The following is a 26,948-nucleotide window of genomic DNA, read 5'->3' on the forward strand; positions in this document are numbered from 1 at the left end:
TCAAGGGTCGCAAGGACCTATGCCAGTCCATGGTGGCTCTGGATATGTCAGGGAAGAACATTAGTGAGTGCTCCTTAAATTGGTATGGTGATTTTGTGCGGACCACAGACATGGGGGCTTGTCTGTCTGGGCCATGCTGGAATCGAATAATAACATCTCTGTTGAGGTAGCCTGTGATGATGGTATCCAGTAGCAGCCATCTAGAGCCATAGCCTTAACTTGTTTGGGGGTAAATAGGCTGCTAAGCATTCGCCTAATAACATGGGGGATTTCAGCTGTGGTAACACTCTCAGCTATGCCCCGGATTTTTACATTCTTCCAGCACCTCCATAGACGCCATACATTTCTGGGTCTGGAGCAAATCCTGCTTGAGTGCTGCCAGCACCCTTTCTAGGCCGGTAATGCAAACCTTCTGGGCTGTGGTGTTAACTTCAGTGTCATGGAGGTGCACGGACACCCCATTGATTTCCTCTTTGAACTGGGTGATATCTGCTGTGATATTACAGTGGAGATCTGCCAAGAGGGCCTTCAACATCTAGTCAGGATGGCTGCTGACTCCGCCCCCCTTTACTTCCCTTATTTTTGGTGCTGAGATTCACTCTTCCCGCAATGTCATCCTGAAGGTGTTGCTTCCTGGCTTTTCGTTAAACCAAAATGCATCTCGTAGGGAAGCATTGACTCCAATGCTTTCCTTTGATCAGCAATTGATGATGCAATGTCACGGGAACTAAGTCAGACTCAATTCTCACTTCGGAAGTTCCAGGAGGATAGCCACTGTTTATCTATAAAATGGCAATGGTTTAAAATTCCTGGGACACTGCACCCTAGTCACATTATTTAGAAGAAGTGGCCTGGGTGCCTTAGTGTTCCTTTTATCGTGTGCTGTAACATTGTATTGAAGTGGTATAACATGGCATAACAGAGGGCTTGACAAATCCTATAAACTTTAGCTGCTATCTCTATTACTGCTGAAGATAAACTTTTTATTTAATATAATTCATATAACACAATGCATTTACATCTCTTTATAGCAACATGCATCATATTGCAAAAACTGCCTCATCTAAAAGCTTTAGCTTTAAATTAGACAGTTGCCTGATTTTTGTTTAATGTGTACTTGCTTCTTTCTTATGCCTCCACACCCTCTCCAGGGGATACACTGATCAATGTCCTATCCCTAGGAATGCTGGAAAAGTGCATTGGGTATACCTGACAGATTCACATGTGCAGTTGGAAGATTTCTTTACCTTGCCACAACCTGACAGGGGGAGCCGAGAGGAAGTCTGATCAGTGATCATGCAGAGCAGGCTCTGGTGTCGGGTTTCTCTCTCCCTGCTACTGCACAATGATCTGTCATAAGGGGACTGGTCTGAAACTGAGATGAGTGTTCAAGAGGGAGGGGGAGGGTGGCTGAAGGAACTCCCCTTACTGAGAGGTGTGCCCAATAATGCAATCTGACCAAGTTTAGAGTAAGTTTATAAACATTTATTACATACTTTTCAATGTTTTTTTTTTTTTTGCTTTATTTTGGTTTGTATATTTGTTCAAAAATGTTTGCTTACTGGTTTAAAAAAAATGTTAAGTGATGCTTATGTTATTTGTTAGAATACCTGGCTTCTGAATTTTTCTACATGTGTTAAATTATGGAGTAACTATTAGGATGTGAAAGGCTCTGTGTCTCTACTCCATGGCTTCCCCTTGTTATTTCTTTATTTTTATGATAGACCAAGAGGATCTGTGCCTTCTACATCAGTCCATTTTTGTACATGTATTGACTGAATCACTATGGACAGATCTGAAGACAGTAAAAGGAATGGATACATGCTGAAAATGTTCAGACAAAATACCTTGTGTCACATTGTTTGATTTTTCTAGTGTTGTAGTGCATTTCATAACCACTTAACAAACTTCTATTTTCCTTCAGTTGTAGGAATCCTCTCTCCTGCAAGGATTTGACACATCGTTCTGTGCCTGTGAATCGGGCTGTGCCTGTGAATCAGACATGACAGCCACAGCTGCCCAAAAGTGCCTGAAAAATGACAAAGTGGATGAAGCCCAGGCACTGGCTAGAAGCTGTGCAGGAAGACCAGATTTCAAACCCTGTGATGGTCTCTCTATCTGTGCTACCCATAGCCACGGGAAGTGCTTCAGACTCCACTGGTGCTGCCACCTGGGGTGGTGCCACTGTAAGTTTATTTATTACCAATCCTTTTATGTTTGGCATATAGGCTTATATAGATGAGGACATTACAGTCATTAAATATTGCAATATGGTGAGGCTGTGTAGTTTCTAGTTCAAGGAAAACAATAGTGTCAGGAATACAGCAATAGGTCCTTGGTCTTCCTCTCTCTGGAGATTAATGGTGATTTTACACACCTTGCCTCCCATGCTGCGCTGGTCTCGTCGCTGCTAGCCCTGCCTGGTACCACCTCTGTGGCTAAGATCATCAGTTTTGATAATCCCAGCCAATCCAATGCTTTGCCATAGGAAAGCATTTGGAGGCTATTGCCTCTCTTCTGCAATGCTCCAATCAGCATTTCCTAATAGAGATGTATTGAATCAATGCATCTCTATGGGGAACATTCAGCGCTTCCGTGCAGAGCTGGCACAGAAAGCACCTCTAGTGGCTGTCTGAGTGACTGTCACTAGAATAACTAGCCAGTAATGTAAACACTGCAGGGACATGCTTTAGACACCAGAACCACTACATAAAGCTGTAGTTGTTCTGGTGACTATAGTGTCCCTTTAAGAAATTAATTTACATGTTAGTATCTAGTATCTGCACTTACAGCAAGCTGCCCCTTCATTCTCAGCCTAGACTTTCTCTGGCTGTCCAATCACAGGCTGTATAACGAGCTGTATTGCAGCTCATTGAGGAGTCTTTGCAGGACAGGTGCTCTGAGCAATTGCTGCCTCTTGAGTTTAGCTGGTTTACCAGTGAGCAAATCAAACCACGAAGTATCAGGACTGGCTCTCTGATTGGCAGCTTAAAAAGTGTAACAAGGTAAATGTGTAAAAGTTCCAATTTCTATTGAAATCTTCTTTTTTATAAAGTGGAAGAAAAGAGGACACATTTTCCTCTTCACCAAGCTGAAGTGATTTATGTGTTTGAGTGCAAGCTGAAGTGATTTATGTGTTTGAGTGCAAGCTGAAGTGATTTATGTGTTTGAGTGTTTCATTTAATTGTAAGCAAAGCATGTTTTAAAATAACTAGCTCAGTGTTATGATACTAATTATTTAATATGAAAACAACTATAAGGATATGGAATACTCTGCCTGAAGATGTGGTTTTATCAGATGTTTAAAGAGCTTGGATAAATACCGTACTTCCAAAAACATAACATAACATAGAGGGATATAGTTTCTAATTAGTGGGGTAATAGCTGCTTGATCCAAGGAGATATCTGGTTGCCATTTTGGGGTCAAGAAGGAATTTTTTCCTAGTTTGTTGCAAAATTGGAAGCGCAACAGCAAAAACATATGTGAGGAAGGCTGAACTTGAGAGACGCAAGTCTCTTTCCGGTATATAATTGCTATTTGCCTAATAAAGATAACTGGCTTTGAAGAACATTTCAGTAATGTAGAAGATTTTATTCTTGACAATAGACAGGGTGGATTTGATTTAAATCAAGTTGATCTAAATCACAATTGAATTCACTTGTCAGTAAGACTCGACTTATCCGAATTTTTAAGCATGAAAACTAATTTTGCTGGTTGTTATAATACTTACTATTTGCAGGCAAATAAAAATGTCATATTTACCATAATACATTTCCAGGTTAGTTTAACAATATAAGAACTGATTTTGTTATATACCATTAGAAAAGCATAAATAATGATGATATTACTGCAAGTTGAACTATTTTCAGTTTAATATGTTAATTACTCATATTTGGAAAACAACTTTATAATAAAGGTGTTCATTGTGTGTACATAGATTTGCAGAAGAACAATGGGATTACGGTATTGTTTCAACTTTATATGTTTATTTCATAATATTTTTATTGAGGAAAATGGAATGTTATCTCCGCAGACACAAGTTCAATTAACTTGGATTAATATAATTAATTTACCCAAAATATAAATATTGAATGAATATACAGCCTTGTGCTGAAAAACCCTTGGAGTATAATGTTTCTTAAATAGAAAACTATTTTTATATGAGAAAACAAAGGGTTGGCTGCACTCACCTAAACATGCTTAAATAGGGTGCTGCTGGGGACCAATAAGTACAGTAAAAATGAAAATCCAGCGCACTCCCTTATCTACTAAGCAGCTACTTTGGTGCTGACAGATTTAGTTTTTTTAAAAACACCTAATTTAGGCAAAAATAATGGGGGTTTAGTTACATTATATGACCATACACTGCATACGCCTGCCACAACGTCAGATTGTGGCAGGCTAGATAGATTTTTCTCCAAAAGTATTTTATTAAAAAAAAATCTGATTTAAATAATAAAAACAAAAAACATTTTATTTTCATCTTTACATTTTTATCCACCCTGACAATTGAGTTAAAGTAGTGACTGTGTTGTTTCCCTTTGCAGTGTTGTTATTATATTTCACTGTTCACTACATTGAAATACAAATACTATATTTACACAGTCTTTGTATATCGGTCTCATAGTGTGATTGCAGAGTGCTAACATGTGCATTACTATAATAAACATGATGGTGTGGATTCTACACTGTAGAAACAAAAAAATGGTTTTGTTTGTAGACCATTTCCTTCTTTAACTTTTCCTGTTATTAAAGGAATGCCTTGAGTACCATTTCTTTCTTTAACTTATCCTGATATTAAAGGGATGCCTTAAGTACCATAACTAGTACAGCTTAGTCTAGTGGTTATGAAACATGGAGGCCATATGGGTACAGGCCATATGGTTTCTGTAAAACTATTTTAATATCAGGTTGCCAAAAACTTGGGGTCTCCCCAACACTTCCACTGCCATTGTGGTAAGGAAGTTTCACAACATATACATGATATATACTTATTTAAGAATATTTTGTGTTTAAAAGTCACGCTATACACAACAGCTCTGAAAAGTCATGCTTACACACCAGTCCCAGAATTTCATAGGATATGGAAACAAGCACACACAACGTTGTCAGATTGTCACTATTTATATTTATTTCCCACATTTCTGCAATTTCCCTTAGCGGTGGTCTGCTACCTGAAACATAGCTTTTAGACCAAAGCACACGTTAGGATCTAAACATGCCAAATGCCCACTGACAGACAGCTGTTTTAGGTTTATTGGGTCATCTCCTTGTGGCTGGATTCGATTTCCGGCAAGGATTCTCTTGAATAAAATTAAGTAGTGATGAGAAACAGAGTGACAGAAGCTCTCCAATGATCTAAGTAAGTTATACATGCCATCTACATGTCAATTATATTTTCTATTGCGTAATACAGAGAGGCTCTGAAAGTTTGTGTTTCCACAACACTGCTGCATGTCTCCTAACTGTCCCGCTTTTGGCAGAACAGTTCTTATTTTAGGGTTTTGTCCCACCATCCAGATCTTGCTTCATGGTGTCCTGCACCCGGGAGCTGACAGCACAGCATGAGTACATTATTAGGGCGACAGTTTTAAAGAACATGGTCTAGTTTTGTGTGTCCCACCTTCTTAATTTAATGGATAGTACGTCATGCAGTAAGTTAATTGGTAAGGGCCACAGAGAGAGCCAAAGGATGATAATTTCATTAATGTTGAAACATACGTTGCTTATCACTAAAGAGAAATCAGACCAAGAGCGTTTGCAACCCTGACCATATTTCATTTGATTAAATTATTGCGGTCTCTCTCAAATTACTCTACATACATAGGTTTTGGGCAATATAAATATATATATTTTTTTTTTGGATTTATACATTTTTTTGTATTTTAAGTATTTTGTAATTTACTCAAACAAGACCTTGTACTTGCACACATTCTACATATGGCAAGACTATATTTAAAGTATCAGCAATTTATGCACCCGTAAAAATATATAATCTAAACAGCCCTGTTAGTATTTACCTAGACAAATGCTCTTTAATGCTTCTAAAAAGCCAGTAGGGCATTAGTAGTGCACTACCTCAATTATATCATCCTGACTTGCAACACTTCAAGCATAGGTGTAACAGCGAATTAATGTGGCTAAGTGTAAGAAATTTTCTGTATACTGTTAAGTTTCAATAGAGTAGCTATGTGCTAATATTTGCATTTCCATGAACATACTGTGTTTAGAGAACATATTACTCTTTAAAGTGAACCGGTCATGCATATACCAAGTTTGCCCATATAAATGGAATATATCACATATTATAAAGATATATGATATATTTAACAAAAATTTTAAAATATATTCACGAGACCTTCTCTCCAGCGCCACCATTTCCTCGTCTTCGTGGTTGTTACTCTTCACGTAAAATCTACCTCCGATCTGCCCTTTGGTCCTCCTACTCTCATCTGTGATTTGTCCTGCTTTGTGGCCTTTTTCTAAGGAGCGCAAACCTCCTTTGCATGGCTTCATTGTCAGCATGCTGGCGTCTGAACGGAGTGATGTCAGTTACCCCATTCCTATTCTCCGTAGCCAATACTAGTAGCATCGGCCAGGAAGTTGCCATAGCTCCTATGCATGGAGAACAGGATAACCTCCTGTGGGAGGTCTTTTTTGCTCTCCCTTGTCAGTCAATAGTTTGGCAAGAGTCTATGCTGAAGATTTGAAAGACAGCTGTTAAAAATACCTATTTTTAAATCCGCTAGTACAGTGTATAGGCAGAATTTAATTATCTTGCAAAATGTAAGTTTTACATAAGTTAAAATTAGTTATAATAGCCATGGCAGGAACCCAAGGTTCCGAGAACTACTTAAGAAATAATAAATTCTGATTGGCTGCTGACATCACTTGCTTGTTACTTTACTAGTAAGCGTCTGCCATTCCTAGGTGGCCAATGGCCACCAAAAAATAAAAAATTGTCAGGTTTTTAACTATTAATAATTATGGAAGTACCTGCTTTAGCTTGATTAGCTGACAATATCACTAACATGAATAAATGTTGGGATAAAATCATTTTAGTGGCCATGTCACTTTAAATTCCTATTTGGTGGGGAAATGTATGTTAGTTTGCAAATTCTATTTTTACTCTACTTTTAAGTTAATGCTAACATTTCCACAGTCGTGCCTTCCCTTTATGCGTTAGATTTTAGTAGATTCCAAAGAATCACTACTGGGATATCTGATGGGTTGCAATGAAATACACGGACATAAAGATTTTATAAAGCAAGTATTTAATTCATGAGTTTTACAGCCAAAAAGAAGAGTTTTTCTTTATAAGTTCCAAGTCTCATTAAATATTAAGCACCTATAAAATCTCAATGTACTTTATATCTGTAAACAACACTTTATTCATCTATTTGACAGAAAACACCAAACAGAAAAGATATAAGGCAAAAGATATTATTTTTACGATAATGGTTTTAAGTCAAGACTTCACAAATATAGTTAAAGAATATTTTCTTAAATATTTTATGAAATAGGCATTTTTTTATATTAAAGATACAATTTCATGTATGACTAATAGAGTAGATGGATTTTCAACTAACTGATATTTGACAGGATACAGTCCTGATTCATATCAGCAGCTGGCCTGTCAAAATGAAATACTATTAAAGTATTAGTTAATGAATTGCTCTAAGATAAGAAGACATTATTATCTTTTACAGACTCTTACCTCCTATTCACCAGTTCATTTCAATCACAGCATACATTATACATGCCACTGTCAGACATGGAATGAGCTATGGGACTGCAAAATGTCTTGTGAAGCCACATATATGAATTATCTCAATCTGGAAGCCAGACCTTCTAGAAATATACATAGCATGCTGAAGATACCTGTGATGACTCATATTGTCACAATGTCACATCACATCAATTTTGATGTGGCCTCCTGTTATCCAGCTTCATTTCCAGTGGTGGTATCCAGAGTGAATTCTTCACTGGGATTATCTTACTCTTAAAGAAACAGGTTTGTTTAAATTGACATTGCTGTGCCCAAATAAATAATAATAATAAAAAGATGACTGATCAGTAGTTACAAACATGCATTGATTTAATTATGCATTTTTTATTTGGGGTATGGCTAAAAACACGTCTCTTGTTTGCATTCTTTGCAAACCTTCCCCTTCTTCACCTTATTGAATGTATTCTGTTTTCTGAGTTTTGTTTACTAAAATTGATTTACAACTGATTCTGTACTTAAAGAAATTATCATTTTAAAGACAAACATCTCATCCTCTTTTTATATAAATCCCCTAGTTTTTATTCCCCAAAAATGATTGGATCGTTTCAGATGTGTCATGCAATCATGGGGCTTCTACAGTTACCTAGCGTAGAACTACTGAACTTATATATTTGAATAAAACAATACAAGTAGTAACAGGAATTTGGTCTCTCTCTTCAGTTTATTATAGCAAAAGAAAGGAAATAGCATAACTTGTGTAATTGTGAAGATTCCAATTAATATATTAAAATTCATAAAGCGATGAATATCAAACACATACAAGTAATGGTTTTGTTTGACATGTCTATGAATGTTCATGTTTTTATGCAGACACATTAAAGAGCAAATATTATTAAATGATTAACATTTACATTTATATAGCTTACAGGTTTTACTAAAGACAATTAACTCAAATCAGCATTTTTTCGTCTAAGTTTTGAAATACTGCTTTCAATTTACTGCAGTTTGGTATCTTATGAATGTACCCTGAAGTATACACACAATATGGACAAAAGTATTGGAACACCTGACCATTACACCAACAGGAACATTTATGACATCACATTCTAAATACATAGACGTTAATATGTAGTTGGTCCCCCTTTGCAGCTATAACAGTTTCCACTCTTCCGGAAAGGCTTGCCAGTTGCCACACGATTTCGGAGTGTTATTGTGGGTATTTCTGCCCATTCATCTAGTAGAGCATTTGTGACATCAGGCACTCCAGCCGCACAGTTTTTGTGCTGATATTAAAACCAGTGGAAGTTTGGAACTCTTCATCGAATGAATCAGTAGAGCATAGGCGAATTTAACGCATAATGCACCTCAGCACTCGATGACACCACTCTGGGACTTTACGTGGTCTTCTGCTTCGTGGCTTTGAGTTGCTGCTGTTCCTAAACCTTTCCACTTTGCAATAACACCACTTACAGTTGACTGTGGAATATCTAGACGGTATGAAATGTCCCAAACTGACTAAATGCAAACGTGGCATCCTATCACAGTACCATGCTTGAAGTCACTGAGCTCTAGAGAATGACCCAATTTTTATTCGCAAATGTTTGTAAGTGCAGACTGAATGGCTAGATGCTTGATTTTATACAATCAATGGGTCTGATTGAAACACATGAATTCAATAATTAGTTGGTGTGTCCCAATACTTTTATCCATGTAGTGTAAGTCCTCTTGATTTAATTGCTTCTATATAAATACAAAACAAAGCAAATCTATACAATAAGATCAAGGTGAAGGGGTTTTTTATGTGCCAGAGATGAATCAGATGGATGTTACACGCTTAGTTAGCAAACAAGAAGAAAAAAGGAATAAAGGAATAGAAACAAAAAAAATGACTTTGCTTTAGAACATCAAACCAACCGCAGTTTTCTACAAAGCATTTTAATGCACAAATAATGTTGTTTTTTTCTCCAAGATAATGTTCCATTATCAATGCTGCCTAACCTTCCATCTAATTTCTCAAGGCCAATATAATTTAATGAATTTAAAGAACTTGATTTGTGAGAATGGTCAGTTTTTTTCTAGACAATATAGACGAGTAAAAATGCACCTTAAAAGCAGAAAACGTATATAAAAGGTAAATGATGAAACACTGCATCAGTACCGTAAGTATCTCACATTCTGAACAGTCAGATAAAATCCCTGCACCGTAAACCAGCAAAACTGGGGAGCATGGCGGTCAGCCAACCGCACAAGGCATATTTATAGGGAACTTAGAACGTGAGAATACTGTATAGAGCCAAAGCAGAGTATTTTTTGTAAATTTTTTGAAGATAAAGATTGACATTTTTTTTATAATTCTTTATTTTGGTTGTGCATATAGGAAAAAATACAGACAGGCTTACTATATGTCACATCAGCACGAGCAAGCATCAATAAAACATGTTTAAAGCATTAAGTGACATATGAGGAACATGCACGTTTTTATGGTATATGTTTAAACAAGCATCAACATTTTCGTTGTATCTGAGAGGGGTGGCAAGACAGGGGTGGCTTAGAATTTAGTTGCATAGAAATTAACACATGAAAGCCTGCTTAACTTTGTTGTGTAGCTACTTTAAGATAGGCTTGTATACAGGCTTAATGAACAATCCTAATATTGTAGCACTCTGTTATGGGAGTGAGACAGGGTTTAAAGGCCAGTGAAGATTATGAGCACAGGCGGTGGACTAACATCTAAGAAGTGCTGGGGCACAAACAAGAGTGGCTAACTCTAAGTAACTTAAAGGAGATTAACTGCGTGTCTTTTGGACTGAACCTGCTTCTGTACACTGCGGAGCATGATTAGTCCTTATGGCAGTCCATATTGGTCATCCCATTCCGACTCTGGAGGCTTGGTACTGGAGCTCGGTGTGAGGGTCATGGGTGGGCCATCGCTCAGTGCTGGGCGCCGGTTCGCCTGGTGCGTAGCGTGTGTTCCCGGTTGGAATTTTTGTGGGTCGGCGTGGACACTGGCTTCTGCCGGTTCGCGGTGGTGATGTTGTGGTCGCGGCCGGGTTAGGTTTTACGCTCCGCCGTCTGCGTGGGCTGCCTTGGTATGTTTTTCCCCCCTTGAGTCTGCGCTGATGCGCTGCTTTTCTGTTGGGCCCAGGATTTCCTTTAGTTTGAGGTGAGTCTTTGGAGGGCTGTATTGGGCTGTGGAGGGTGCGTGGTGGTGAGTGATCCAGTGCCGTGCCCAGGGGTGCCCCCCTCATGTTTGGCTGCACGTGGCCCCTCTCACCTGCTCTCTTGGGGGTTTTCCGACTTGTCTGTGCGCTTTGTGCTCGGAGCTGCAGCTTCTCCCAGAACTTGGCGAACAGCCTTGTGAGGTCGGTGCTGCTGTCTGGTCGCTGCTTTGGGATTGCAGGCGGGAACCGCTGTCGTGGTGAGTACTCAGCCGCCATCTTGTGCGTGCCTCATGTGTCGCCGGCCCTGGAGTTCTGCTGTGTCTTGTCTGTCTGTGCAGGTGTGGCACTCCGGGCTCACGGCGAGGACCGGGATATCCCCCACCGGTCTGGGGAGGGGGGGGGGTTAGGAGGTTTGAGGGTCGAGGTGCTTCTGCAGCAGGCTGGCAGAGAGGAGAGCGGCCGTCTCTCCCTCTCCTTCTGTCTCACAGGCCTCGGCAGCCGCAGTGTGGGTCTCCGGGTCGTCAGGCTATTGATTTGGGTATCCCCCCTACGGTTATGCTTCTCCCGAGCAGATTTGCGCCAGGTAGTGGGGTATTTACCCCCAAAATCGTTTGTTTTGTGTCGGAGCTCGGACCTGACACGTCCGCTCGGTCTGGATGTTAGGCTCCGCCCCAAAGATTGACATTTTCTGAACATGCTCTAGTCATGTAATATTTTATCTTTAAAACACAATAAGGTTCTTTGGGTATTATGGCGCCTCAAATTTGACTTGGACAAGGGTTTGACTGACAACTTGGACACTTTTAAGTGCTGCAGACAAGAAGTTCCAAACCAGCTTCCAAGACACAGCAACAGCCTTCAATTTAGTCATTTCCCAGATCTGTTCCAATGGACGTATTGACAAAACCTGGATTGTTGGTTTGCAGCACACAGTGACCCTTGAGTACTGTGTTAGGAACCCAGATTCTTGTCTGACTGACTTTGCTGATGATAAATCAGACATGTATTTTATTTATGGAATGTGGTCTTTATTAAGACTTGAGTAAGGCTGCTGTGTCTGTACCAGTAGAAACAAAGGCTGACACCAATCATAAAAGACAAAGGCACTAATGAGAAATATAGTAACATGAAAACGGATGTGAACTCTTTAGAAATTATTGCATTTATTTATAAATTTGTCTTAAAATCCGGTTTGATGTTCATCTAAGTCAGAGTAATCAACAAACACAATCTGTTTTAACTAATTACATACAAATTATTGTATTGTCCATGTCCATATTAAATTTATCATTCAACTATTCACAGTATAGGTTAGAAAAATTATTTAAAACCCTAGGCCATTGTTTCCCAATTGGTGTTCCCCGGAACCCTGGTAAACAAAATGGCCGCCGCTGATAATTGAGACGGGCGGCTCATGTCACTTGTGCGCGCACCGCAGTGAGGCCGGAGCTGGAATATGACTTCGGCCCCGGCATCACTAAGAGGCGCGCAAGGGAGCTGAGCAGGAAGATCACTGTTCCCTGGCCGTCCGCACTGTACTCCAGCCGCTGAACTGCAGGGACCACATGCCAGCCGCTTAGCCCAGCAGCCCCACTGGACCTCAGGGAAATAGAGACTCCATGCCAGCACCTCCAAAGGCTGGGTGGAGTGAAATTTAAAAAATATAAATAAATTGTGTGTGTGTCTGTTAAGGAGTTTGTATGTGTGTTTGTCAGTGAGTGTGTATGTGTGCTTGTCGGTGAGTGTGTGTGCATGTGTGCTTGTCAGTAAGAGTGTATGCGTGCTGATCAGTGAGAATGTATGTGTGCTTGTCAGTGAGAGTGTGTATGTGTTTGTATGTTTGCCTGTCAAAGAGTATGTGTGCTTGTCAGTGAGAGTGTATGTGTGTCTGTCAAAGAGTATGTGTGTGTCAGTGTGTCAAGGTTTGTGTATGTGTCACTGTATGTATCTGAGTGTGAGTGTGTGTATGTCAGTATGTTTGTATTGGGGTGTGTGTGTGTGTATGTGTGCCAGTGTGTATCTTTGTGTCTGTGTGTATATGAATGTGTGTATGTGTTAATGTTGTTATATGTGTGTCTGTGTGTTAATTTGTTTGTGTATGTATGTACGTGGCATATGTACAGCAATCATATGTGCATACATCCCAGCAATCAAACACCATCCCAGCAATCAAACAAGTATATGTGCATACATCCCAGCAATCAAATACCAACACAACATGCAAACATACTCATGCAAACACAAACATTACATACAAAAACCCCTTGATTCAAATGTCAAATTTATATACAAACACTCAAACACACCCTTCACTCAAACACTAAAACACTAATACTAAACATAAATGTACATCCACATTTAAAAGCTAACACTATATCCAAGCACACCCCTGCACGCAAATGCAAACATTACATACAAACACACCCCTGCATTCAAATGCAAACATTACATACAAACACACCCGTGTATCAAAACGCTAACATTATATACAAACACCAACTGTACACACAGAAGCACACCGGCTCCTAAGTACTACTATCTATTTACTAAATGCGCTACAGCGCCAAAACTTTTTGGGGTTCCACGTTGTTAGCGCATTATGTCAAAAGGTTCCACTGGAAAAAATAATTGGGAACCCATGCCGTGGCTAATGACTTCACCAAAAGCTAATTGGAGTTAGAAATTTGCGAACCACGGGTCCAATAAATTAAACAAGACTGTAAGTGTGGATTAGAGCTACATTGACTCCTAAAAAGCACTCAAAAATATTGTGTTTGCTATTCACAAAAACCATCTGTTGATGTGAACCATGCCTCGCAAAGAAGGGTCTCATGGGGCACACCACACAATACTTAATGAGGTGAAATAGAACCCTAGAGTGAGAGCTAGAGAAATCATTGGAACTGGTTAACATCGCTGTTCATGAGTCTATTATATGGAAAACATTGAAGAGGCATGGTGCCCATGGCAGGACACCACAAATAAAGCCACTGCAGTTCAAAAAAATAAAAAGAAAACATTGCTGCGTGCCTGAAGTTTGCCAAAGACCACCTTGACATTCCACAATGCTACTGGAAAAATGTTTTGTGGGCTGAGGTTGAGTTGTTTGGGAAGAATAAAAAAGGGCACCTGATATCAACATGAACACGTCATCCCAACAGTTCAGTAGGGTGGAGGGAGCATCATGACGTGAGGCTGGTTTGCTGCTTTGGAACCATGCAGAAAGCCCTTTAGCAGCACTCTCTGCATGATCCACTATGCATGGGACTAGCCAATAGGCTGTCTGTGAGCCTGGAGATGAGATGTGTGGAGATGAGATAAACTTGCAGAAGGACAACCATCATGTTAACAACCTATTGATCTGACTTTTATAGTAGACTGGCCAGGTAGAATCCTCTCCTTACTAAAATACACATGAACACCTGCTTGGAATTAGCAAAAAGCACCTAAAGGGTTCTCAGACTTTGATAAACAAGATGCCCTGGTTGGTTTGAGATAAGGAAGATTGGGCTCATTTCAAAACAGCATGTCTGTAGGATACTAGGCACTGCTCATCACCTGTGCAATACCATCCCAATGGTTAAGTATGGTGGTGGTAGCATCATGCTTTGGGGTGTGTTTCAAGAGTAAGGCCTGGGAGACTGTTCAGGGTTGAGGTAAAACTGAACACAGCAAAATACAGCGATATGTGTAATGGAACCTGGTCCATAGCACTCAGAAGCTTACAAACAGGACAATTACCCTAAGCTCATAGTCAAGACAACAACTCTGTGAATGTCCCTGAGTGGCCCAGCCACTTAAACCCAATCAAACATTTCTACAGACAACCGAAAATAGCAGCCCACTGATGGTTCCTATATAACCTGACAGAGCATGAGAGGATATTGAGAAATGAATGGCCAAATCATGTCACATCATACCCAAAAAGACTTGAGGCTGTAATCGCTGCCAAAGGTGCTTCAACTAAGTACTGAATTAAGGGTGTAAATACTTATGTCATTGTGATATCTCAGTTTAATGCATTTGCAATTTTGTAAAAAACAAATATTAGTTTTTTACTTTGTTATTATTGGGTATTGAGCATAGATTGATGTAGAAAAAAAAAATAGTTAAACTGTAGCATAGGGCTGCAACATAAAAAAGAGAGGGTCTGAATACTTTCTAAATGTAGTGTGTGTTTGTGTGTGTGGTTTTCTCCTATAGTTCCAGTAAGTTCATTAGGAGTACAAGATCATCTAAGAGGAGCTTTCAAAGGCAGAAAATGGATAGATACTGGGAGAGTCTAATTGAAACCATTTGTCTGGGCTAAAGATTTTATGTCAGCTGTGGAATTTCCTGAAATCTTTTCATACGATTTTAACCCTTTCGGGATGTTGAAAGGCCTAATGCCAATATTTCAGCAGGAAAGACTCTAAATACTGTTCTGTAGCTTGCCTGGATGATAAGAAAAGTAACCTTATTTTTAACTAGTACATTGCTGAATTGATTAGTTTGGTCAGCTATTGATGAATGATATTCTTAATGCTACAGATATTTGTAAATAGCTGTATTTTCCTGTGATGCTCCGCCAACCTTTAGACTGTCTGAGCAAGGTAGGAAATGTATTTCAGAGCCTGTTAGACATCACTGGTTCAGCGATGCTGTGTAATTTGACATTTCTGGACGCCTGTTGCCTTTGTTTATTGCCAGTTTCAGTCTGACTCAACTTCCAAATGGAATTGTGACTTCTTTTGACTTTGTGTTTTCACACCATGAGCTAAATCCTTGCTGTGGATTGTGATGTTGATGGTGCTCTTTATCTGTTCTGAGAACAGAGCACATATGGCTCACTTGTCACTTAGCGTTGAACAGCCATATGTAGTGTGGGAGGAACGGATCAGTTTGCGGGGTTCGCCAGCCCCCACTGCAGTCAAGTGAGAGAAATGTATTTAGTTCTGCAGCATTCATATTTCTGTATCTCTATATATACATGTACATTTGTTTACAGATAAATACGTCATATATACATCAAGCCACCTATGCCCAAGCTTCACGCACAGGGTAAAGATCCCACTGTCCAAAGTTAGTTCCCTGTTGTCCCACATCCAGAGATTCCAGGTAACGTGTTTACGCTGTGCTTAGGGCACTAGGACCATGCAGAGAGCATTTCAGCTGCATTGAGGCCGGCCAAGGAGGCTGTCAGTCAGCCTCGTGGGCAATGATGTCATACTGGCATGCCCTTCTATAGTTAAGCTAAACACTTTTTAGGCATTGTCAGTGACTCAAGTTGCATCACCCAGCTGACTGCGTACCTCCCAGAATTAAGCATGGTGGCATAAAGAGACATTATTAAAACCCACGTATTGCCCTGAGAATTAATGAGGGAACTAAAGATTTGAATTACTGTGCCGGGATTTAACATTCAGAGCATAATTTTATCGAAGAATCCTAGCAGAGCACACACCAAGCTGTTTCTGTATTAATCTGTGTACGCGTGTGTTGGAATAAACATTCCTCCACTGTAATCCCCAGGATTACTGGATTCAGGATCATGCCATTACTGATGGCATGGAAGTCTGTTAGAATGGCATTCTGCATTATTGAAACGCTACGCAATGGATATAAAGGAAGTTAATACATATCAAAATTCAGACACGCAGGTTTAAAAAAAAAAAAAAAATAATAATCCATTACTATTGCTTTTCTTTATTGACTGTTCTTTAATATCTTTTAATATCTCTTTACATCCACTCTATTTTCTCTGTATACCTCCATTTGTTATCCATCCATGTGCATATCATTTTGTAGATTGGAGGATATGTACAAAACAATTTACTGAACCAACAACCAAAAATGCATCATAGAATGAGAAAATTATTGGTTTCTTTGAAGATCTCCTAATGCAATCAGTAATAAGGGCGAGTTATGAAACCAGCGGAAGACTTTTTGAGGAATGTACAGTTTCAACATCAATGGATTTAGGCATCTGTGAAGTAAGGTATATATATAGGCTCTAAAGACAGGCTTGAGAGGAGGCAAACCACAATATCAGAGTTCTTGCACTCAAACAAGGAAACAAAAACATCTTTATTAAAATTGCACGAAAAATAGAAAAAAATAAATACAATAATTTGTCAGATAGGTAGAATATAACCATACTAGCTATATAAGGGGCAGGGAGAAGACATACCAGATGTCAAAGAGATGGACACATTTCACATCTCTTTTTCAGCCTATAAGAGGTGTCAAAGTTAGCTGACACTATCAGCGTATGCAATAAGGCACCGAGGGACTCCAGGCACCATAACCACTTCATTGACATAACCGGAATGTTCTTGTAACAGCCTAGATCACTAAACAGTACTGTGTTAACCAATAGCTGTATGATGAGTGAAACTGCTGTTAGGGCATGCACTGTTTGTGGTGTTTATGGTATATGAGTTTTCCTTCTGGCGTGTGGGCAGGTCACCCACTAAACCAGGTGTAGGCAACTTTCGGCACTCCAGATATAGTGAACTACATCTCCCATAATGCTCTTACAACAATAATGCATTAGGGGGAAATGTAGTTTATAACATCTGGTGTTCCAAAAGTTGCCTACCCCAAAACAAACTCTAAATGTATGCATTCTTATTTCTTTTTTCTTTTTTTGTTTGCCTTTTTTTATGAATTATCTAAAAAAAAAAAAAAAGTAAAAATGGGTTATAATTTAAATGCTGATGATAAGCAACAGTTTAATTTAGATAATGGTGAGTTCAGGGCCAATCCTACAGTCAAAGATTCCTGGCTGCAGAATATTTTTTGATGCCCTAGGTGGGCGTGGTCATCTTTACTAACACCTCCCCTTTACAAATGTCCAGTCCAGAAATGTATGTTTCTATGACTCCAACTCTCTCTGCTGTAGTGGGGGATTGGGGCTGTAGTGAGGTATATCGGCAATAGTGTGAGAAATAGGAGATGTAGTGGGGTAAAAAACTGTAGTGAGGAGTTATGGGCCGAAGTTATGGGTTAGAAGATGTAGTCTCCTTTAGGATTAGTAGCAGTGGGGTATAAAGTGTTAGTGGAGAGTTGGGGCTGAAGTAGGGTTAGAAGATGTAGTGGTGGATAGGGGCAGTAGTGGGGGGTAAGGGCATTTAGTGTGGGGCTAGAGGCAGTAGTGGGGGTCATGGGGTTGTAGTGGACGGATTAGAGGCTGTAGTTAGGTGGTCTAGCGGGGGTAGATGAAGGGCTGCAGAGGCTAGGCCCAGCCTCAACAATGTTCAGGAAGGGAAATGATATGTGGATATGTGTCAGGGTACCTGTGGTCTCTACCTCTGAAAGAGGTAGAGACTTAGCTGTTCCTCCATCCAGACGGCCTGATGGCTCCCTTCTCCACGGTCTATCCGGTCATGCAAGGCCGGCCGCGAGGGAGTGACTGCCTTTTACAGCATCTAGGCAGGAAGTTGTCATCAGGACACTCCTCCGGAACGACCTGTCACTCAATTGCTGCAGGACCAATCAGGACGCCTCGGAGGCGTGGTTACTGCTCTGAACAGGGTATTTAACAGAGCTTCTTTCATTAGCTCATTGCCCTGTCGTGGTTCTAGCTTGTTCTAGTCACTCAGTGCTTGTGTATTCTATTATCCCTTTTGGTTTTGACCCGGCTTGTTTACCTTACTCTGCTTATCTCTGTTACCCTTGATTCGGCTTGTCTCTCGCTTACCTGTCTTCTGTTACCCTCGACCTCGGCTTGTCTTTGACCATTCTATACTGTACTACTTACGTTAGTCCGGCCATTCTAAGGTCCGGTATACGTATCTGGCTACTGTTTGTACTCTGCGTGTTGGATCCCTGTCCCGATCCTGACAATATGATGCTGCGGGAAGGTACTGCAGCCTGGCCACACTACAGTAGAGGGAGGGAGAAGAGCTCAGACAGCGGCATGCTTGGTTTATTATTAGCCCCAAGTGCCCTGTTCTGGCAAGTCACAGAACAGGGTTAGTAATAATAAATGGCACATTTTAGACCTGGGGCCCCACTTGGGGCTCTAGCCCAGGTCAGCCCCCCCGATCAACACCCCTGGCACCCCCCTTCTGCATTAGGTCCCTGGCACCTCGCCTCTGTGCACCCTGTATACCCGCTCAAGATCGTCCCTGGGTGACTTTTCTTATTTAAGATAGTTGAAAAACATAACACCATTGATGAATGAAAGAATAAATTAAATTACTTTAAAGAATTAGCAGATATATTTTATTGTAATGACACAGACCCCTCTCAGAACTCTGAGCTATTTTGCTTGTTTGACCTAGTTCTGTTAGAGCTGTTTGATCTTGGACATAGTAAGAAATAATTGGCTTTGGTTATTGGTTGATTATGGTGATAAGCACAAATCTGCTGTGTTGTGACTGCTAATATATTTGTATTTCAAGACATGGACTGTATGACTATACTGCTAATTAGTATCTTATTTGGGTTTTTTCGTACTGCTTGTTTGAATTATCGCGTTTAACGTTAATTTATTTTTCAAGATGTATTTAAAGTGGGATTTGGCTAAGAGAAAATTCAAGAGCTTTTTATTTTCTGTTTGACTGTGTTTCAGATTACCGTATATACTCGAGTATAAGCCGACCCGAATATAAGCCAAGGCCCCTAATTTTACCCCCAAAAAATGGGAAAACTTATTGACTCGAGTATAAGGTGGGAAATGCAGCAGCTACTGGTAAATTTCTAAACAAAATTCGATCCTAAAAAAATTATATTAATTGAATATTTATTTACAGTGTGTGTATATAATGAATGCAGTGTGTGTATGAGAATACAGTGTGTGTGTATGATAATGCAGTGTGTGTGTATGATAATGCAGTGTGTGTGTATGATAATGCAGTGTGTGTGTATGAGTGCAGTGTGTGTGTATGAGTGCAGCGTGTGTATATGAGAATGCAGCGTGTGTGTATGAGAATGCAGCGTGTGTATATGAGAATGCAGCGTGTGTGTATGAGAATGCAGTGTGTGTGTATGAGAATGCAGTGTGTGTGTGTATGAGAATGCAGTGTGTGTGTATGAGAATGCAGTGTGTGTGTATGAGAATGCAGTGTGTGTGTGTATGAGTGCAGTGTGTGTGTGTATGAGTGCAGTGTGTGTGTGTGTGTGAGTGCAGTGTGTGTGTGTGAGTGCAGTGTGTATGAATGCAGTGTGTGTGTATGAGTGCAGTGTGTGTGTATGAGTGCAGTGTGTGTGTGTGTGTGTGTGATGCAGAGTGTGATGCAGAGCCTTGGTGGGGGGTTATTTTTTAATTATTATTTTAATATTGTTTTTTTGTTTCATTAATATTTTTTTATTATTATTTTATTTTTTTTATTTTATTATTTTTTTATTATTTTATTATTATTATTATTTATATATATTAATTTTTTCGTCCCCCCTCCCTGCTTCCTAGCTGGCCAGGGAGGGGGGCTCTCCTTCCCTGGTGGTCTAGTGGCATTGGTAGTTCAGTGGGAGGAAGAGGGGGGCTGGCATCCCGAAAGAGATGCTTCCCTTGCCGGGTTTCACACAGGGACCCCGCGAGCGAAGGCTGTTCATGGCGGTTACCATTCTGGGGGCTCCTGAGATTTGTGGGGTCATCCTGTGGGGACAATGGCGGAGGTTGGCAGGCTCTCTGTCTCTGGGAGGTAAAGAGGCGGGAAGTTACCCACGCTACGACCCCCAGACCTCTGGAAAGAAGACCCCTGGGACAGGGATGGCCCTGGGAGGGGACACTGACTGGCGGGAACAGGGGATAAAGGGAATGGGGTCGCGGTTCCATTATACGACTCCCCGGACGGGTGAGGACCATGGGAGGGGACATTGTTTTCATGTGTGTTCCACCCCTTGCATTGGGGAGAGTATAAAGCCGCCTGTGGCAAATAAAGTTGTTGTTTACCCCTGGAACTGTGTGTTGTCCAGTTACTGGGAGGGAAAGAGGTCTGTTCATTTATTAATAGCGGAGGTAACCATCCGGGTTACCCAGGGTCCACTACAGGGGTGACGTGAGCTATCAGCATCGGCTGGAGAGTTACATGAAGAGCAGAAAAACGGATGTTGGTGGTCTCTTCTGCTATCCTTTATCAATCAATTCCATGAATTGATTGACAGGTAGGAAAGAAAATCTATTTTTTTCTTTCTCCCAATCTATACATTTGATCAGGTTAACACAACTTTCCCAAAATATCACGCAAAATAGGTAAATATTTGTTTAAAACAAAAATAACACATCACAGACACATCAGCTTTGACAGATCCTGTTAGGTAGTAGACGTTGCCTGTGGGTCTTGCTAATGGTTAGCTCTGTAGATTAAAAGAGCCAGTGTGTTCAAATAAGTTGCAGTCGCACTAGAGACCAGTTTTATTTGGAAGGTGACAGACTAACAATAGTGTGTGATTATGTTTGTCAGCCGATTGCACTTTAAGAATTCATTTAATTAACGAGAATGCTTGTGTTTCTGTAAAACACTTGCAGGGTTCCTTGGAATTCTGCTAGACTATTATCTGGGAACTGCACAAATATATGTAATTAGAATTATTGCAACAAAAGCACATGTAACAATTGTTTGTGTATTGGACATGGCTGTGTATGTTCTGTTTAGAGATTGATTGACTTAAAGCGAACCGGTTGTTGAAATGTAAACTCTACGCAGGCCTTTTCCTTTATATTTACAGAAAATTGGGTTGTTTTGAATGATCTTCTATGGAACCTGTTCCAGTTTTTGACATACTCACCTCCTGGGCATGAATTCTCTTTTCTCGATTGCTTCGGTTTGGGAAGCTGTCGAACTTCCTGCTCTGAGAGCCTGATTGGACAGCCTGAGAAACACCTGGAGGCGTGTCCTCTTGCAGACAGACATCGGCATAGAATAGAGTCTATGCCAATAGTCTGTGTGCCAGGAGGGTGGGAGAGAGCAATTTTTGTGGCGTTTTTAGAAGAAATCTATGCAAATTATAGCGATTTCACTAGCACAGTGTATAGAAGAAACCTCATTAATTAATTCTGGAAAGTACAAAGTACCCTTTAAATGTTTTTGTTTTCTAATTAGTGGCAGAGAATGCATGCACCACATCTTTAGTATGACTTGGTTAAATTGACACAATAAACTCCCCTTCCACCTTTTAGCCTGTGTATTATGATTTCTTATTACACTCTTCACATGAATAGAGATTCCTTTGGCTTCTGGCTCAGCTCTTGTGTCCTTTCTGAGTATTATTTTATAAATTCACATCTCCCCGTGCATCCTGTCTTTGTTATGATAAACTGCATTTATACATTTTTCAAGCTGCGTCCATATTTCATGTTTTTTTCTGGAATGTTTGTTTTGTTGTTATGAAACTGTGTGTCTATTGTTCTTATATATGTTAAGCATTTCAATAAAGATTATATGTTACAAAAAGAAAAGAAAAACAAATTCAATTGCCTAACAGTCATTGTGTGCACTAAGTAAGGGATTTCATTTTTGCAAAAGGTGACCATCGTCCAGTCATAAAATATGTTACATTTTGTCCATTAACCTGGGAAGCTCTGAGCTTATCACCGGCGCCTAAGCCAATCTTTCTTAATACAACGGCTGCAAGTAAGAGAGAAGAGGCAGCGTGGACAGGCGCCTGGGGACATAATTTTGTTAAATCGTTCAAAAACTGTTTAACCTCGTAAGGTAAGAGGGAATCCAGGGACTCCAGCCCCCATGACAACTTTATTGAAATGAAGTTGTTTTGAAGGCGAATGCCCTTTAAATAAAAAAATATATATCTACAGTTTTTTTTTAAATTAAATAATATTAACCATTAACTTTAGATGAAATTTGAGCATCTACATGCAGTGCAATGTAATATACATCTGCAATATATATATATTTTTATCACATAAATTACATTCTCTTGTCCAGCAGAATAAGATTGCCTTAAACCACTCAGTTTCATAGTTGCATCAGAAAAATGTTGTAAACATAAACATAGTTGTAATTTAAATTTAAAAAATAAGTTGTTCATATAACCAGCTCTGTTGTGTCCTGCATATATTTTGAACTAGTTCTGCAATTATTTGCTGGCACCCCATGAAGTGTGACAGAATAGAAAGGGTCTTTCCGATCTCTCCTATGTGCGGACCGTACGGTGATTAAATTTTATGTATAGTTTTCCCTTTCCAGTATTTTCTTTTTCTCTTTAAGGCAATGGATTGATTGTATATAAAATTAGAATGTGCATATCTAGCATATCGTTGCATTCCTTGCTGTCTTCTGAATTTCTTTGTATATGAGGAACAAGCAGGAACAATTCAACTCTCTCCTGTATTTTCTATATAATTACTTGTTACTATGTGTCCTGTCTGACCCATCTGTTCGCAATTCATCTTCCATCTACTATTCTCTCTCAGAAGCCATTCAGATGACCTTAGCTCCACTGTAGGGAGTTTTTTTTATGATTGGTTATTTCCAGGTTCCCATGTTACCAAATTGATAGGTGCTTTGAACAAATGCAAAAATACACTCACGGCGAAGTTTACAAAATCTTGCAATTTCCATTCCATCACCTTCATAAATAAATATCTTGTATGGTATTTAAATAGCTAGTCCACCCAGGTAGTCCTTTTATGAGGCACTTCCATTATGCTCGAAGGGTCCATACAGACGAGCTGGGTGTCAATTGAATAGAAATTTGTTATGTATATACCCTGTTTACCCGAAAATAAAACATCCCCCTGAAAATAAGCCCTACTCACTAGTTCGCTAATCTATGTTCAGGGAATCTTTCTCGAAAATAGATTCACGGGATTCCATACGCCAGTAAGCTAATCTACGTTCGGGGAAGTTTCCTCAAACATAGATTTGCGGAATTCCATTCGCGACTAAACTAATCTATGTTCGGGAAAGTTTCCCTGAACATAGATTCACAGGATTTCATTCGTAAATAAGCTAATCTATGTTCGGGAAAGTTTCCCTGAACATAGATTTGCGGGATTCCATTCTCGAGTAAACTAATCTACGTTCGGAGAAGTTTCCTCGAACATAGATTTGTGGGATTCAATTCACAAGTAAACTAATCTATGTTCAGGGAAGTTTCCTTGAACATAGATCCACAAGATCCCCTTCGCAAGTAAGCTTATCTATGTCTGGGATTATATGTGTGGTATTCCATTCACTAGTGAACTGGTCTATGTTCGGGGGAATTCCCCCGAATGTAGACCTGCTTTCTAGTACATGCTTGCTAGCGTTTTTTCCCCGAAATAAGACATCCCCCGAAAATGACCTCTTGTTCGTCTTTCAGGGGGAAATTTAATATAAGACCCGGTCTTGTTTTCGGAGTAAGATGGTATGTATTTTATTGCATATAATTAACCGTTGCAAACAACAAAGTAGGCATTTCTTAAACATGTTGTTCAGTTGTTAGCTTTCTACTCATGAAAGCTGTTAGTTGAACCACAATTCACAGAAAGCTTTTCTTGTGCTTCATGACGTGACGTACAACTGTTTTACAGGATACTGCCGAGTTGGAACTTTGAACAAGAAAGAATTAAGTATTTTAGAATTGGGCAGATGTAACAGAGGAGGCCGGATTAAGATACAAAATACAAAGAGACATACAGTATTGAACATGTAAAACTGTTAATTATTTAGGCCAAAGGATACAAAATACATAAAAGTCTGTTCGTTCACAGAGTGTCCCTTTGTGCTTATCTTGCTTTGAGCTTGTTATTGGGTGTTTATGTTTGATGATTGGTTTAGTTTTTTATGGTGTTAGAAGCGTAGAAGATTATGTTTTTTTACCTTTGACTGGACACTTTTTCTGCTGCATATTTTTTTGTATGTTTTACGTGTAGAGTTTTGGTATGTGTTTTGAACCCACATTAATTTGTGTTTGAGTGTACTGCTGGTTTTGTAATTTGGCTTTTTATTTTTTCGACCAACAGTATATACTAAATTGACTCTCTGATTTAATTTTCTTAAAATGCGGAAATAAAAATCAGGAAGCAAGTAGGATTTTTGCCCCAGTGTCAGATTTCTAGCCAGCTGTGTTAGTGTTTAGACTGAGCATGTAAGTGTTTCCTCTATGAGTTCTGGATATATATTTGAGTACTGTATACCGGAGAACAATCTGTTTGCTGTGTGGCTGCTGTATAGATTTCTCAGTAAGTGTCAGATTTGTTCATTTATAGCTGGCAGCTGCTTTAGCTTTTCAAAAAGCCTCGTCAAGGGAAAAAAAAAAACTCAGAAAGGAACTGAAAAAATTGGTGTTTTTTCTGAGGGAGAAAACAATATTTTCTCTCATTTTCCACCCACTGGGAGTTGAGCAGATGGTGACTATGTTTGCCCTGCAGCTGAGTTGTACACACTATCAGCATGGAATCAACAAACCTTGGGTGGTACTACATCTAACACTGAATAAGTTAGATACATTTATACGCAGGGTACATGTCACTGTCCATTATTCTATGCATTCCATTTTGGTCTGAATGTGTTTTGTCGTCTCGCTATATTTAACAAATATGCTGTATACAGTGAGATTATGTGGTCATAAAAATAAATGTAGACCTCCACACTGCTGTATTTACCTCTATCTTGTAGGTGAGAGCCTCCATCAGTCATATTTTTAAAGCTCTGCCCTCGCCTATCATTCACAATAGCATATGGAGGTGAAAACACTATGGGAGAAACTATGGGGGAGATTTATCCATTTTAAATATATTTATTTATTTAGAGCAATATATGAAATCTATCAGATTTGTTTTTGTTGGATATTGCATCCTAACCAACGATTTTCAGACCATTTTTAGTACAGTATAATAAATATGAAAGATTAGATATTAACAGTAAGAGACACTTGTAAAACATTTTGATAAATCTCCCCCTATGCTTCTACTTTCCCTCTTCTAATGCAGCATGTGCCCTGGCTGTGCCTTGCCTGAACTGGATTTTGATGTAATTAAAAGTGACTGTCACCTTTTGCGGTCTTTGCATATTTTGGTGACTTTTTTTACTTACTTAAAAGGTTTTACTTACCTGAAGTTGTCCCTTGTGGCTGCTGTCATCGCCATACAGGGGATCCTCTTCAACTCCTGGATCTTCATCCGGCAGGAGCCCATGGCAGTGCTGTACTCTTTTGCATGCACAATAGTACAATACGGATATCTATGGAGGAGACTGTGGGAGCAGACTATTCCATAGGAAGGGAGCTGCCTGTGAGAAGTCCTGCAAGCGCGAGTTGGCCATAGGGGTGCGAGCAGTGGACAAGAGAAGGTCACGGGCAGAGCGGAGAGACCGAGAAGGGGCATACCTATGGATCTGTGATGAGATATAAGAGGTGCTAGAATTGTTTAGTGCTTTATAGGTATGGGTTAGCACTTTGAATTGACTCTTATAGGATACAGGAAGCCAATGTGAGGACTGACAGGGGGGTGAGGTGTAAGAGGACCGACTAGAGAGGAAAATCAGTCTGGCGGCAGCATTCATTACAGACGGTAAAGGGGCAATATGGCTTTTGGGAAGACCAATCAGGTTACAATATTCCATGCGGGAAATTACTAGAGCATGGATAAGCTCCTTGGTAGCATCTTGCCTAAGAAAGGGCCGGATGTGGGCTATGTTTTTAAGATGGAATCTAAAGGATTTGGCAACATAACAGATGTGAGGCTCAACTGTGAGGCCAGAGTCAAGTATGACGCCAAGACAGCGCGCTTGCAAGGATGGACTTAAGTGGATACCACTAACTTAAAGGGAGAGTGAAAGATGAGGATCAGTATTAGGAGGAGGAAAGACAAAGAGCTCATTTTTCGAGAGATTGAGTTTCAGAAAGCGGGAGGACATCCAGTCAGAGATAAAAGACAGACAAGCAGTGACATGTTGCAGGACAGCAGGGGAGAGGTCTGGGGAGAAGAGATATATCTGGGTGTCATCAGCTCACAGATGGTAATGGAATCCAAAAGGGGTAATATGTTTGCCTAGAGAGGCCAGCAGAGACAACGCCAGAAGAGAAAGAGCAGTTGAAGATGTGTGTTAAGGAAAGCATAAGACAAGTGGGGAGCGATCTGAGAAGGTGAGATGGGACAGGATCGAGCAGGCAAGTGGTGGGGTGAGAG

General features: G+C 39.9%; 1 protein-coding gene across 1 annotated transcript in view; it reads left to right on the forward strand.

Moving 5' to 3' along the window:
* C8H3orf70 (chromosome 8 C3orf70 homolog) overlaps nt 1-26,948 on the forward strand; it is a 107,834-nt gene that overhangs the window by 20,895 nt on the left and 59,991 nt on the right. Inside the window, exon 2 of the mRNA XM_063429888.1 lies at nt 1,925-2,186. Coding sequence (XP_063285958.1) covers nt 2,003-2,186 — 184 coding nt within the window. The 5' untranslated portion in view covers nt 1,925-2,002. The remainder of the gene's footprint in view (nt 1-1,924; nt 2,187-26,948) is intronic.

The sequence above is a fragment of the Pelobates fuscus genome, chromosome 8 (assembly GCF_036172605.1).
Source record: "Pelobates fuscus isolate aPelFus1 chromosome 8, aPelFus1.pri, whole genome shotgun sequence".
Taxonomy (NCBI): domain Eukaryota; kingdom Metazoa; phylum Chordata; class Amphibia; order Anura; family Pelobatidae; genus Pelobates; species Pelobates fuscus.